The sequence below is a fragment of the Triticum aestivum genome, chromosome 7B, assembly GCF_018294505.1.
Source record: "Triticum aestivum cultivar Chinese Spring chromosome 7B, IWGSC CS RefSeq v2.1, whole genome shotgun sequence".
Classification (NCBI taxonomy): domain Eukaryota; kingdom Viridiplantae; phylum Streptophyta; class Magnoliopsida; order Poales; family Poaceae; genus Triticum; species Triticum aestivum.
In genome coordinates, this window is record NC_057813.1 from 645,652,804 (window position 1) to 645,669,278 (window position 16,475).

General features: G+C 46.8%; 1 protein-coding gene and 1 pseudogene across 1 annotated transcript; both read left to right on the forward strand.

Annotated features, from left to right (window-relative positions):
* Nucleotides 1-1,249: 1,249 nt before the first annotated feature.
* LOC123158337 (BTB/POZ and MATH domain-containing protein 1-like) lies at nt 1,250-2,176 on the forward strand (annotated as a pseudogene).
* Nucleotides 2,177-15,532: 13,356 nt separating this feature from the next.
* LOC123162854 (BTB/POZ and MATH domain-containing protein 2-like) lies at nt 15,533-16,216 on the forward strand (the record flags this gene model as incomplete). Its single annotated transcript, XM_044580613.1, has 1 exon — nt 15,533-16,216. A coding segment is annotated over exon 1 (684 nt), but the record flags the coding sequence as incomplete, so codon positions are not given.
* Nucleotides 16,217-16,475: the final 259 nt, after the last annotated feature.

A 16,475-nucleotide genomic window follows, 5' to 3' on the forward strand; every position in this document is an offset into this window, starting at 1 on the left:
CAGGGCGGAGGAGAGAAGCCAAGGCCACAAGACAATCAAGCAACGCCAAGACCAGAAACACGAAGAGCAAAATGGCGAGGTAGACTCCCCCGGCAAGATTCTTGTCCGGCGCGGCCCCCACGGCCCCGGTAAGAGCCTTGCGGGGGCAACTTGCCCAACACCAGCGGAGCCAAAGGGTTCCAAACGCCATCAACCACGTTGGAACCAAGGCTTGGGAGGCGCCTCCATGGTGGCATGCAGATCTTCGTAAAAAATCATGAACACACAAGATCAGATGAGGACCAGAAGACGACGATCCTCGGCAAGATCTGTGCCAAGGAAATCCACAAGACCTTTGGCGAGATCCTTGCCGGGGACAACCACAGTGTCGCGGCAAGACCCTTGCCGGGGCCCCGACAAGACCCTTGCCGAGAACATCAGCGGGGTCGCGGCCGGGCCCGCGCCCGCCAAGGCTCCATCGCCCTTCCCATGCAGCTGCCAGCCCAGCTAGCCAGGCGAGCACGTGCGTGGCGACGTGCGGCCCCGAGGCCAACTCAGCAACCACCTGCGTGGTGGCATGCAAATCCTTTGTGAAGGCGTTGCCACCGCGCCAGCTCAGCAGCCTGCCAGCCTACATGGCACTACACACCGCGCTGGCTTGGACGCGTGTCGAAGCGAGGTGAAGCGGCGGCGGCTAGAAGGGCACATCGGCAGCGCATTAAATGCGTTTGTCCGACGCTGCCAGAGGATAGACTCAGCCACCGCATGCACTTTTCACCTCCCGTGTGCCACTGTGGCGTCCCCTTTTTCCTATAAAAGGAGGCCCGAGGCATATTTTTGGACTACGCACGCACCGTAGCTAGTTCAAGAACACAAGAACATTCAGATATACACCAAAGCAGGACTAGGGTATTACGCGATCCTCGCGGCCCGAACCTGGGTAAACGATCCTTGTGCTGGCTCCTAGACCCGCTCTTTCCACAGCCTCGCGCCCGCCGACCGTAGTAGATATTCCAGTGATCCTATAGGTGTCGTTTCCACCGACACGCTGACCTCGAAGAAAAACCGGCGTGCGGACGAACTACCTACAGGCCACTCACGGGACTTGTCCTACGTGGCACACCAAATTCACCTTTTCATGTCAAGATTCGTGCAAAAGACAGTAAGCAATGATCCAGGCATGTGGGCGAGTTGGGGAACGCCCACACATGTGGGCGCCAGTGTTTCCAATATCTAATCGTTTGATAGCGTCCACCATCCACGTTCCGACATGGCTATTGCCTGCACAAACCTCACCAATGTTGTGCGCTTTGTGCATCTGCTCAAGATCGATGGCTACAGCATCACCAAAGCCATGCGCAGCGATTGCTGGATCAAGTCCAGGTGAAACGTCGGCGGGTACGAGTGGGGAGTCAAGGTCCATCCTGCACTACCGAACGACACCATCGACCATATACCGTAGGTCGCGCTGAGGGTCGTCTTCCTCTTCGAAGGCTGCACTACGCCCAACGTGGAAGCGAGCCTGCGCTGCCGTTTGGTGGATCCGAGGGGCACGGCCAATCCTTCCGAAGAGAAGAGTATCACGTGTAAGTTCAATAAATCGTCCGAAGCGCTAGCTTGGCGTCTCAGGAGATTGCTCGGATCCAGTTTATATCATGTCGGCACGGGAACTAGAGGCGTCGTGCTATCTCAAGGACGACTCCTTCACCGTGCAATGCACCATCACGGTGCTCAAGGACTTAGCCGAAGTAACGATCCAGGACGACGAACCATTGCCCGTCGAGCCGTCCTCCAGGTTGCACCAGCACCTCGCCGAACTGCCGCGGAGCGGGACGGCGGACGTCGAGTTTATCGTGTCGGGGGAGTCATTGCTGCTCACAAGAACATACTAGCGACGAGGTCCCCTGTTCTCATGGCCGAGTTCTTTGAGCACATGAGGGAGGCGAGTTATCGGGTAATCGTGATTGAGGACATGGAGGCGGCGGCGTTCAAGGCCATGCTGCACTTCATCTACACCAACACGGTTCCTGAACTTGATGGGCAGGATGAGGTGTCGATGTCGATGGCTCAGCATCTTGTCTCATATCACGGGCACCATGTCTTAGATCACGGGCGGGCACTACACCAGCATCGGCTCGGGCGTATCGAGCACGACTACATCATCATGATCTGCACCAGATATTTTACATCAATCTGAATCACTGCACTAAGCTGTATGACTACGCCAGGCTATCAGCCAACATACTTCTCTGACATGACACGGCATCGACACTTCATCGCGGAGGGACACCTTCAAGTGATGCATCATCGTTGACACGCAGCTGCAACACCAATGCCGACACTTCATCGCCAAGGTCTACGTCAACATGATCTTCCTCAACATCTTCGTCAACACACCGCCGCCGCCCCATCCAAAAGATGGACATTTTTAGCGTCCTCTGATAGTATAACTGCAAGATACGACCACGACGACGGTAGTAACCGTGTCATGACGACGACATCGACCGCGTCATCCACGGCGGCGCAACTGCATCGACATGGCGTTACTATAATGATGACCCCTACATGGCAACATGGTTCTATCAATTCCGGTGTGTGCTCGATCGGTTTCCTCTGGTCCTGGCAAAACCGGTGGACTCATCACTCACCGCATCCTCTGACATCCGCTAGGTGCATCGTCAACGACTGCAGCTCCGTCATCTACAACATAGTGCATTTTTTTGCGCCTCCGGCTTTGTCCGGCTTCATCATCCACGATGACTATACCATCGACCATGACTACATAACCATGATGGGCTACCTCGACATCGGCATTAATGGCATGGTCTACATCAACTCATCGGCCACAACTCCAGTCAACAGTGTCTGTGTCGTCACTAGCATTCACACCACTCCCGCTGTGACTGCAGGAGAGAATAGAGGAGAGATAAGGAAGGCACAAGAAGGGGACGCAATCACCGCCCTAGGTGCTGATGCAGTTGATGATGGCGCAGCGGAGAAGACGACAGAAGCGCAAGACTTCAAGTTCAGTCGCAATCGTTCGCTTCACTCCCGCTACGACTAAGGGGGGATGTTAGAATACATATTGGGTTTAAAGATACAAATAAGGAGTAGAGATCGAATAGGTTTAAACCATGTAACTTGTCTTGTACTCCAAGCCTCTACCTCTCATGTACTCCCTATATATATCCCCATAAGGGTCAGATCAATACAACAACAATATTCAGTCATCTTAGAATTTTCGACATAGCACACACGTAAAGATCATGCCAATGCCCATCTCGAAGTCGTCATCGTCTTGTTCCTCCTCCTCCGATGTAGAGTCTTTGAAGATCATCTGCCTCAACATGTTCATCTACACCGTGCGCCAGTGACTCGGTTTAATTCAATTCTCAAAAGAAAAAAGGTCGAGAAGGCACAAATAGAACTCACCTAGGCACACATCGAACACTTGAAAGACGATGGATGTCACGACCGGCGGGTGATGTCAAAGTTGCTAGTTGTCGGCAGGGCTTCGAGATGGTGGTTGTTGACAGAGAGGCTTGGAGGAAGAAGATTCTACTCGTCCTTTTGGGATGTGGCGGCGGCGATGGCGACAGAGCTCGATTTTCTGGCTGACCGTCTGGATTGGGGCAGCAGGGTGGCGGCGGAGGCACTGTTTGTCACAAGCAACGCCGATGACGATGCAACAAAGGGTGCGGATAGCGGAGAGCCGGGGGTAGGGGGGAGGGGTGGGAAGGCCAAAACTTTTACTGCATGGGTAGGTGACCGAGCATATTTAAGAGTCGGGCCACCTCCGGAGTAAAAATTAGGACGCCGCTAAGTGCCACATGTTGGGGAACGTAGTAATTCCAAAATTTTCCTACGCACACGCAAGATCATGGTGATGCATAGCAACGTGAGGGGAGAGTGTAATCTACATACCCTTGTAGACCGAAAGCGGAAGCGTTAGAACAACGCGGTTGATGTAGTCGTACGTCTTCACGGCCCGACCGATCAAGCACCGAAACTACGGCACCTCCGAGTTCTAGCACACATTCAGCTCGATGACGTCCCTCGAACTCCGATCCAGCCGAGTGTCGAGGGAGAGTTCCGTCAGCACGACGGTGTGGTGACGATCTTGATGTTCTACCGTCGCAGGGCTTCGCCTAAGCACCGCTACAATATTATCGAGGAGGACTATGATGAAGGGGGGCACCGCACACGGCTAATAGATCTCAAGGATCAATTGTTATTGTGTCTTTGGGGTGCCCCCCTGCCCCCATATATATAGGAGCAAGGGGGGAGGTGGCCGGCCTATGGAGGAGGCGCACCAAGGGGGGAGTCCTACTCCCACCGAGAGTAGGACTCCTCCTTTCCTTGTTGGAGAAGGAAAGAGGAGGAGTAGGACTCCTCCTTTCCTTGTTGGAGAAGGAAAGAGGAGGAGAGGGAGAAGGAAAAGTGGGCTGCCCCCCTTGTCCAATTCGGACCAGAGGGGGGGCGCAGGCCTCCTTCCTTTTGGCCTCTCTCCTCTATTCCCGTATGGCCCAATAAGGCCCATATACTCCCCGGCGAATTCCCGTAACTCTCCCGTACTCCGAAAAATACCTGAATCACTCAGAACCTTTCCGAAGTCCGAATATAGTCGTCCAATATATCGATCTTTACGTCTCGACCATTTCGAGACTCCTCGTCATGTCCCCGGTCTCATCCGGGACTCCGAACTCCTTCGGTACATCAAAACTCATAAACTCATAATATAACTGTCATCGAGACCTTAAGCGTGCGGACCCTACGGGTTCGAGAACTATGTAGACATGACCTAGAACTATTCTTGGTCAATAACCAATAGCGGAACCTGGATGCCCTATTGGCTCCTACATATTCTACGAAGATCTTTATCGGTCAAACCGCATAACAACATACGTTATTCCCTTTGTCATCGGTATGTTACTTGCCCGAGATTTGATCGTCGGTATCCAATACCTAGTTCAATCTCATTACCGGCAAGTCTCTTTACTCGTTACGTAATGTATCATTCTGTAACTAACTCATTAGCTACATTGCTTGCAAGGCTTATAGTGATGTGCATTACCGAGAGGGCCCAGAGATACCTCTCCGACAATCGGAGTGACAAAACCTAATCTCGAAATATGCCAACCCAACATGTACCTTCGGAGACACCTGTAGTACTCCTTTATAATCACCCAGTTACGTTGTGACGTTTGGTAGCACCCAAAGTGTTCCTCCGGTAAACGGGAGTTGCATAATCTCATAGTTACAGGAACATGTATAAGTCATGAAGAAAGCAATAGCAATATACTAAACGATCAAGTGCTAAGCTAACGGAATGGGTCGAGTCAATCACATCATTCTCCTAATGATGTGATCCCGTTAATCAAATGACAACTCTTTTGTCTATGGTTAGGAAACATAACCATCTTTGATAAACGAGCTAGTCAAGTAGAGGCATCACTACTAGAAAAACTGCTACTAATGGCGCACCTAATTTTGCCATTAATGGCGCATCACCGGTGCGCCATTACTAGCACGCCATTAGTAATTTGTACTAATGGCGCACCAGTGGTGCGCCATTAGTATCTGGTATACTAATGGCGCACCACTGGTGCGCCATTAGTATAGGCCACGGTGCGCCATTAGTATGCCTCCCAGGGGCCATGTATACCCAGGTGCTTTGGATACTAATGGCGCACCACAACTGGATGCGCCATTAGTAACCGCGGCATACTAATGGCGCACTGTCCTGTGATGCGCCATTAGTGATGCGCCATTTTGAATCTAGATCTGGATCGTGATTTTTTGCCCATTTTTTGCTCGTTTTTTTTGCTTGTTTTTTGGCACGACAATATTCTCAAATTTTGTTACTGTTTTTGGATCTTGTTGCCATGGTCTTTTGCCGGAGAGGAGTTCGCCGGAGAGGAGGAGGAGGAGGTCGCTGGAGAGGAGGAAGAAGAAACCATGAGGGGATGGGAGGAGCTCACCGGAGAGGAGGGAGGAGGAGCTCACCGGAGAGGAGGGGATTTTTTGCCTCACCGGAGAGGAGGGAGGAGGGAGAGGAGGGAGGAGGAGCTCACCGGAGTGGAGGGAGAAGAAACCATGAGGGGAGGGGAGGGAAGGGGAGGAGGGAGGAGGGAGGAGGAGGTCGCCCGAGAGGAGGGAGAAGAAACCATGAGGGGAGGGGAGGGGAGGGGAGGGGAGGAGGGAGGAGGGAGGAGGAGGTCGCTGGAGAGGAGGAGGAGGTCACCGGAGAGGAGAAGTATGGTGGAGGAGAGAATGGAAAATGAAATGAAGAGAGGAGAGGACCAGCCATATATACGGCATACTAATGGCGCACCGCGGGCAGGTGCGCCATTAGTAATTTTTTTTATTTTTTTTATTTATTTTGAATTTTGAAGGCGGGAAGATACTAATGGCGCACCACGGGCAGGTGCGCCATTAGTAGTTGTTTTTTTTATTTTTTTGACTTATTTTGAATTTTGAAGGAGGGAAGATACTAATGGCGCACCATGGTCAGGTGCGCCATTAGTAATTTTTTTTTATTTTTTTGACTTATTTTGAATTTTGAAGGCGGGAAGATAGTAATGGCGCACCATGGGTAGGTGCGCCATTAGTAAGTTTGAATTTTTTTGATTTTTTTGCCTCTCCAGATCTTAAAAGCCCCGTATCTTTTTTTCTGTTAGGTTTTTGAGGATTTTGAAAATGTTTAACGGGGTTCCCCCAGTTAAATTTGGATGTAACTTTTCGAGTAGATGATTTTTCATATAAAAAACTTTTTCATCCGAGTTAGTATGCAAAAGTTATGCCCATTTTTACAAATTCTCGCGAGATTTTGCAAATGAAGTCAAAATTCATATTTGCAAATTTTCCCAACAACTAGGCCACATATCACATGGGAAACTTATTTTCTTTTATTTTTTTGACATTTTTATCATTTTCTTTTATTTTTTCTAAAACTGAAAAGGCGATCCGGGGGAGGGGGGGGGGCGGTGCATTCGGTGGAAGTGGTGGCCAAGGTTACTAATGGCGCACCGTGGCATGGTGCGCCATTACTAGTTTAACTAGTAATGGCGCACCGCACCCACGGTGCGCCATTAGTATGTTTGGACAGGTGCACTAGTTCAAAAAAAATTGGTACTAATGGCGCACCGTGGGCAGGGTGCGCCATTAGTAGTTTCAATACTAATGGCGCATCAGAAGGTGGTGCACCATTAGTATATACTAATGGCGCATCACATGTCTGGTGCGCCATTAGTGTCATTTCCATCTATAGCCCTTTTCCTAGTAGTGCATACTAGTGACACTATGTTTGTCTATGTATTCACACATGTATTATGTTTCCGGTTAATACAATTCTAGCATGAATAATAAACATTTATCATGATATAAGGAAATAAATAATAACTTTATTATTGCCTCTAGGGCATATTTCCTTCAGTCTCCCACTTGCACTAGAGTCAATAATCTAGTTCACATCATCATGTGATTTAACACCAATATTCATATCTGTATATGATTAACACCCAGAGTTCACATCGTCATGTGACCAACACCCAAAGGGTTTACTAGAGTCAACAATCTAGTTCACATTGTCATGTGATTAACACCCAAAGAGTACTAAGGTATGATCATGTTTTACTCGTGAGAGAAGTTTAGTCAACGGGTCTGTTACATACAGAGCCGTATGTATTTTGCAAAAATTATATGTCTACAATGCTCTGCACGGAGCTACTCTAGCTAATTGCTCCCACTTTCAATATGTATCCAGATTGCGACTTAGAGTCATCTGGATCAGTGTAAAAGTTTGCACCGATGTAACTTTTACGACGAGCTCTTTTATCACCTCCATAATCGAGAAACATCTCCTTAGTCCTCACTAAGGATATTCTTGACCGCTTTCCAGTGATCTACTATTAGATCACTATTGTACTCCCTTGCCAAACCAGGGCGGAGTATACAATAGGTCTGGTCCATAGCATGGCATACTTTTATAGAACCTATGACTGAATGCATAGGGAATGACTTTCATTCTCTTTCTATTTTCTGCCGTGGTCGGGATTTGAGTCTTTACTCAATTTCATACCTTTGCAACACAGGCAAGAACTCTTTCTTTGACTGTTCCATTTTGAACTACTTCAAAATTTTGTCAAGGTATGTACTTATTGAAAATCTTATCAAGCGTCTTGATCTATCTCAATATATCTTAATGCTCAATACGTAAGTAGCTTTACTGAGGTCTTGCTTTCAAAAACTCTTATTCAAGTATCCTTTCATGCTATCCAGAATTTCTATATCATTTCCAATCAACAATATGGCATCCACATATAATATTAGAAATGCTACAGAGCTCCCACTCACTTTCTTGTAAATACAGGCTTCTCAAAAAGTCTGTATAAAACCATATGCTTTGATCAACTCATCAAAGCGTATATTCCAACTCCGAGAGGCATACACCAGTCCATAAATGGATCTCGGGAGCTTGCACATTTTGTTAGCACCGTTAGGATTGACAAAACCTTCTGGTTGCATCATCTACAACTCTTCTTTAAGAAAACCATTAAGGAATGTAGTTTTGACATCCATTTTCCAGATTTCATAAAATGTGGCAATTGCTAACATGATTCGGACAGACTTAAGCATCGCTACAGTTGAGAAAATCTCATTGTATTCAACACCTTGAACTTGTCAAAAAACCTTTCACAACAAGTCGAGCTTAGTAGATAGTAACACTGCTATCAGTGTCCGTCTTCCTCTTGAAGATCCATTTATTTAACATGGCTTGCTGATCATCGAGCAGGTCAATCAAAGTCCATACTTTGTTCTCATACATGGATCATATCTCAGATTTTATGGCCTCAAGCCATTTCGCGGAATCTGGGCTCATCATCGCTTCCTCATAGTTCGTAGGTTCATCATGGTCTAGTAACATGACTTCTAGAACAGGATTACCGTACAACTTTGGTGTGGATCTTATTCTGGAAGACCTACGAGGTTCGGTAGTAACTTGATCTGAAGGTTCATGATCATCATCATTAGCTTCCTCACTAATTGGTGTAGGAATCACAAGAACTAATTTCTGTGATGAACTACTTTCCAATAAGGGAGAAGGTACAATTACCTTTTCAAGTTATACTTTCCTCCCACTCACTTCTTTCGAGAGAAACTCCTTCTCTAGAAAGGATCCATCTTAGCAATGAATAACTTGCCTTCAGATCTGTGATAGAAGGTGTACCCAATAGTTACCTTTGGGTATTCTATGAAGACGCACTTCCCTGATTTGGGTTCGAGCTTATCAGGTTGAAACTTTTTTCACATAAGCATCGCAGCGCCAAACTTTTAAGAAACGAGAACTTTGGTTTCTCGCCAAACCACAGTTCATAAGGCGTCGTCTCAACGGATTTTGATGGTGCCCTTTTTAAAGTGAATGCAACTATCTCTAATGCATAACCCCAAAACGATAGTGGTAAATTGGTAAGATACATCATAGATCGCACTATATCCAATAAAGTACTGTTATGACGTTCGGACACACCATTAAGTTGTGGTGTTCCAGGTGGCATGAGTTTGTGAAACTATTCCACATTGTTTTAATTGAAGACCAAACTCGTAACTCAAATATTTGTCTCCGCGATCAAATTGCAGAAACTTTATTTTCTTGTTACGATCATTCTCCACTTCACTCTGAAATTCTTTGAACTTTTCAAATGTTTCAGACTTGTGCTTCATTAAGTAGATATACTCATATCTGCTCAATTCATCTTGTGAAGGTCAGAAAATAACGATACCCGCCACGAGCATCAACACTCATTGAACCGTATACATCGGTATGTATTATTTCCATCAAGTCAGTAGCTCGTTCCATTGTTCCGGAGAACGGAGTTTTAGTCATCTTTCCCAAAATGCACGGTTCGCAAGCGTCAAATGATTCATAACCAAGAGATTCCAAAAATCCATCTTTATGGAGTTTCTTCATGCGCTTTACACCGATATGACCCAAACGGCACTGCCACAAATAAGTTGCACTATCATTATCAACTTTGTATCTTTTGGCATCAATATTATGAATATGTGTATTACTACGATCGAGATCCAACAAACTATTTTCATTGGGTGTATGACCATCGAAGGTTTTATTCATGTAAATAGAACAACAATTATTCTTTGACTTTAAATGAATAACCGTATCGCAATAAACATGATCAAATCATATTCATGCTCAACGCAAACACCAAATAACATTTGTTTAGGTTTAACACTAATCCCGAAAGTATAGGGAGTGTGCGATGATGATCATATCAATCTTGGAACCACTTCCAACACACATCGTCACTTCACCCTCAACTAGTCTTTGTTTATTCTGTAACTCCTGTTTCGAGTTACTAATATTTAGCAACCGAACAAGTATCAAATACTCAGGGGCTACTATAAACACTAGTAAGGTACACATCAATAACCTGTATATCAAATATACCCTTGTTCACTTTGCCATCCTTCTCATCCACCAAATATTCAGGGCATTTCCACTTCCAGTGACCATTTCCTTTGCAGTATAATCATTCAGTTTCAGGCTTTGGTCCAGCTTTGGGCTTCTTCGCGGGAGTGACAACTTGCTTGCCATTCTGCTTGAAGTTCCTTTTCTTTCCCTTTGCCCTTTTCTTGAAACTAGTGGTCTTGTCAATCATCAACACTTGATGCTCTTTCTTGATTTCTACCTTCGTTGATTTCAACATCATGAAGTGCTTGGGAATCGTTTTCGTCATCCCTTGCATTATAGTTCATCACGAAGTTCCACTAACTTGGTGTTGGTGACTAGAGAACTCTGCCAATCACTATCTTATATGGAAGATTAACTCCCACTTGATTCAAGCGATTGAAGTACCCAAACAATCTGAGCACATGCTCACTAGTTGAGCAATTCTCCTCCCTCTTTTAGCTATAGAACTTGTTGGAGACTTCATATCTCTCAACTCGGGTATTTGCTTGAAATATTAACTTCAATTCCTGGAACATCTCATATGGTCCATGACGTTCAAAACATCTTTGAAGTCCCAATTCTAAGACGTTTAAGCATGGTGCACTAAACTATCAAGTAGTCATCATATGAGCTAGCCAAACGTTCATAACGTCTGCATCTGCTCCTGCAATAGGTCTGTCACCTAGTGGTGCATTAAGGACATAATTCTTCTGTGTAGCAATGAGGATAAACCTCGGATCACGAATCCAATCCGCATCATTGCTACTAACATCTTTCAACACAATTTTCTCTAGGAACATATCAAAATAAACATATGAAAGCAACAACGCAAGCTATTGATCTACAACATTTTACAAAATACTACCAGGACTAAATTCATGATAAATTTAAGTTCAATTAATCATATTACTTAAGAACTCCCACTTAGATAGACATCCCTCTAATCCTCTAAGTGATTACGTGATCCACATCAACTACACCATGTCTGATCGTCACGTGAGATGGAGTAGTTTCAACGGTGAACATCAATATGTTGATCATATCTACTATATGATTCACGCTCGACCTTTCTGTCTCCGTGTTCCGAGGCCATATCTGTTATATGCTAGGCTCGTCAAGTTTAACCTGAGTATTCCGCGTGCGCAACTGTTTTGCATCCGTTGTATTTGAACGTAGAGCCTATCACACCCGATCATCACGTGGTGCCTCAGCACGAAGAACTTTCACAACGGTGCATACTCAGGGAGAACACTTCTTGATAATTTGTGAGAGATCATCTTATAATGCTACCGTCAAACAAAACAGAATAAGATGTATAACAGATAAACATCATATGCAATCAAAATATGTGACATGATATGGCCATGATCATCTTGCGCCTTTGATCTCCATCTCCAAAGTACTGTCATGATCTCTATCGTCACCAGCACGACACCATGATCTTCATCATCTTGATCTATATCAATGTGTCGTCACATGGTCGTCTCACCAACTATTGCTCTTGCAACTATTGCTATCGCATAGCGATAAAGTAAAGCAATTATTTGGCACTTGCATCTTATGCAACAAAGAGACAACCATAGAGCTTCTGCCAGTTGCCGATAACTTCAACAAAACCTGATCATCTCATACAACAACTTATATCTCATCACGTCTTGACCATATCACATCACAACATGCCCTTCAAAAACAAGTTAGACGTCCTCTACTTTGTTGTTGCAAGTTTTACGTGGCTGCTACGGGCTGAGCAAGAACCGTTCTTACCTACGCATCAAAACCACAACGATAGTTTGTCAAGTTGGTGCTGTTTTAACCTTCGCAAGGACCGGGCGTAGCCACACTCGGTTCAACTAAAGTTGGAGAAACAGACACCCGCTAGTCACCTGTGTGCAAAGCACGGCGGTAAAACCAGTCTCACGTAAGCATACGCGTAATGTCGGTCCGGGCCGCTTCATCCAACAATACCGCCGAACCAAAGTATGACATGCTGGTAAGCAGTATGACTTATATCGCCCACAACTCACTTGTGTTCTACTCGTGCATATAACATCAACGCATAAAACCTAGGCTCGAATGCCACTGTTGGGGAACGTAGTAATTTCAACAGTTTCCTACGCACACGCAAGATCATGGTGATGCATAGCAATGAGAGGGGAGAGTGTAATCTACATAGCCTTGTAGACCGAAAGCGGAAGCGTTAGAACAACGCGGTTGATGTAGTCGTACGTCTTCACGGCCCGACCGATCAAGCACCGAAACTACGGCACCTCCGAGTTCTAGCACACGTTCAGCTCGATGACGTCCCTCGAACTCCGATCCAGCCGAGTGTCGAGGGAGAGTTCCGTTAGCACGACAGCGTGGTGACGATCTTGATGTTCTACCGTCGCAGGGCTTCGCCTAAGCACCGCTACAATATTATCGAGGAGGACTATGATGAAGGGGGGCACCGCACACGGCTAATAGATCTCAAGGATCAATTGTTATTGTGTCTTTGGGGTGCCCCCCTGCCCCCATATATATAGGAGCAAGGGGGGAGGTGGCCGGCCTATGGAGGAGGCGCACCAAGGGGGGAGTCCTACTCCCACCGAGAGTAGGACTCCTCCTTTCCTTGTTGGAGAAGGAAAGAGGAGGAGTAGGACTCCTCCTTTCCTTGTTGGAGAAGGAAAGAGGAGGAGAGGGAGAAGGAAAAGTGGGCTGCCCCCCTTGTCCAATTCGGACCAGAGGGGGGGCGCAGGCCTCCTTCCTTTTGGCCTCTCTCCTCTATTCCCGTATGGCCCAATAAGACCCATATACTCCCCGGCGAATTCCCGTAACTCTCCCGTACTCCGAAAAATACCCGAATCACTCGGAACCTTTCCGAAGTCCGAATATAGTCGTCCAATATATCGATCTTTACGTCTCGACCATTTCGAGACTCCTCGTCATGTCCCTGGTCTCATCCGGGACTCCGAACTCCTTCGATACATCAAAACTCATAAACTCATAATATAACTGTCATCGAAACCTTAAGCGTGCGGACCCTACGGGTTCGAGAACTATGTAGACATGACCTAGAACTATTCTTGGTCAATAACCAATAGCGGAACCTGGATGCCCTATTGGCTCCTACATATTCTACGAAGATCTTTATCGGTCAAACCGCATAACAACATACGTTATTCCCTTTGTCATCGGTATGTTACTTGCCCGAGATTTGATCGTCGGTATCCAATACCTAGTTCAATCTCATTACCGGCAAGTCTCTTTACTCGTTAAGTAATGTATCATTCTGAAACTAACTCATTAGCTACATTGCTTGCAAGGCTTATAGTGATGTGCATTACCGAGAGGGCCCAGAGATACCTCTCCGACAATCGGAGTGACAAAACCTAATCTCGAAATATGCCAACCCAACATGTACCTTCGGAGACACCTGTAGTACTCCTTTATAATCACCCAGTTACGTTGTGACGTTTGGTAGCACCCAAAGTGTTCCTCCGGTAAACGGGAGTTGCATAATCTAATAGTTACAGGAACATGTATAAGTCATGAAGAAAGCAATAGCAATATACTAAACGATCAAGTGCTAAGCTAACGGAATGGGTCGAGTCAATCACATCATTCTCCTAATGATGTGATCCCGTTAATCAAATGACAACTCTTTTGTCTATGGTTAGGAAACATAACCATCTTTGATAAACGAGCTAGTCAAGTAGAGGCATACTAGTGACACTATGTTTGTCTATGTATTCACACATGTATTATGTTTCCGGTTAATACAATTCTAACATGAATAATAAACATTTATCATGATATAAGGAAATAAATAATAACTTTATTATTGCCTCTAGGGCATATTTCCTTCACCACATGTGTGGGAGTTAGGGAGACTGCCCACACATTTTGTGTGGTGTATAAGAGGAACAGCCCACACACCTACGTGTGGGCAAAACAAAGTAATGCCCACACATCTCTTTTTTTTTCCTCCCGGTCCCTCGCACACGCGTGCGTGTGGACGAAGTAGATAACGCCCACACGCCCCGTATGTCAGGCCTCGTACCTCTTGGTCCCGCACGCCACGTGTGACAGTCACCGCCCGCCCGCAGTGCCATGGTCCAGACCCTCGTCCATGTTCGTTTAACTACAGTTGCCATGTCGGACAACTGTAGTTGCCATGGTTGCTCAACTGCAGTTGACATGTCTGGTATGGTTTACTGTAGTTGCCATGATTTTAAAATTTTAGGAGTTGCCACATACTAACACAAGGTAGTTGAGAGGGTTGCCATGTGCTCATAAGAATGCTAGGGCAGTTGTCATGTAAAAAGGAAGAGTTACCATCTGCTTACGTGCACGTTAGGGCAGTTGCCATGTACGTGCACGTTAGGGCAGTTGCCATGTACCATGCAAAAACAGATGGCAACTCAGTAAATGCACCGTTACGTGCACACTAGGCAGTTGCCGTGTACCCTGCACAACACATGGCAATTCGGATAAAAAAAAGAGTTGCCACCTTCTTATAAAGCACACTAGGGACAGTTGCCATGTGCACTGCAAAACACATGGCAACTAGCAGCTTGGGTGTGGGAGAGGAGACGGGCGTGTGGGCGAGATGACAAATGCCCACACACTAACCCTTTTGCGTGCGTGCAAAGTGACGTGTGGGCGAACTGCATCTCGCCCACACACCAGCCCCTCCCGTGTGGTGAAATGGTCGCGTGGGCGACCGGGTGAACGCCCACACACCAGGCCAATCCTACGTGGCGCTGGAAACATGCTAAGATTCATGCACATACGAACGGACGCGGATCCACGCGTGTGGGCGAGATGCAAACGCCTACACGTGTGGGCGTTAACATTTCCGAAAAATTATCCTTGTCTAACCGTGATAGGGGTTTAGTTAGGCACCGGTTAGAGAAGAAAAACCAAATTTATCCTTCTCTCACGCCAGATAGGAGATACCCTAATTAAGGACGAAACTAACGTTTGCTTAGCTTTAGCGTCCATGCTAGCTACCTAAAACTTTACTGGATAGATTTGGACTCTAGCTCTTCCGACTATATATCGATTTAAACGTTTGACAGCGTTCATCCTCCAGCTTTGACCATGGCTATTGCCTGCACAAACGTGACCAATGTTGTGCGCTCGGTGCATCCGCTCAGGATCGATGGCTACGGCATCACAAAAGCCATAGGCAGCGACCGATGGATCAAGTCCAGGTGGAACGTCGGCGGTTACGAGTGGGGAGTCCACGTCCATCCTTCACGGTCGAACACCGCCGTCGATTGCAAACCGTGGGTCGCACTGAGGCTTATCTTCCTCAGCGATGGTTGCACTATGCCCAACGTCGAAGCGAGCATGCGCTGCCGTTTGGTGGATCCGAGGGGGACGGCTGATCCGTCCGAAGAGAAGAGTATCACGTGTATGTTCAATAGTCGTCCGAAGGGCCAGCTTGGCGCCTCAGGAGATTGCTCGAATCCAGTTTATCTCATGTCGGCACGGGAACTAGAGGCCTCGTGCTATCTCAAGGACGACTCCTTCACCGTGCAATGCACCGTCACGGTGCTCAAGGACTTGGCCGAAGTAACGATCCGGGACAACGAACCATTGCCCGTCGTGCCGCCCTCGAGGTTGCACCAGCACCTCGCTGAGCTGCTGCGGAGCAGGACGCCGGCGGACGTTGAGCTTATCGTGTCGGGCGATTCGTTGGTTGCTCACAAGAACATACTGGCGGCAAGGTCCCCTGTGCTGATGGCCGAGTTCTTTGGGAACATGAGGGAGGCCAGCTCTCGGATCATTTTTAAAAAAAAAAGGAGGATGACCCCCGGCCTCTGCATCAAAGTGATGCATGCAGCCATATTATTTAGTAAAGTATGGAACAAAGTGTGAGGTTTAAATCTGGCTCACAAACAGAGCACAACAAAAATGAAAATAAAAGATGCCACAGCCGGTGAAATAGCTACAGGCTACTACAAAAATTCGCAAGAGCGAACGAGCTCGCCTGGTCTCGGAATCGCTAGTCGCTCGTTTCCTTGGGGATATGGGTTGT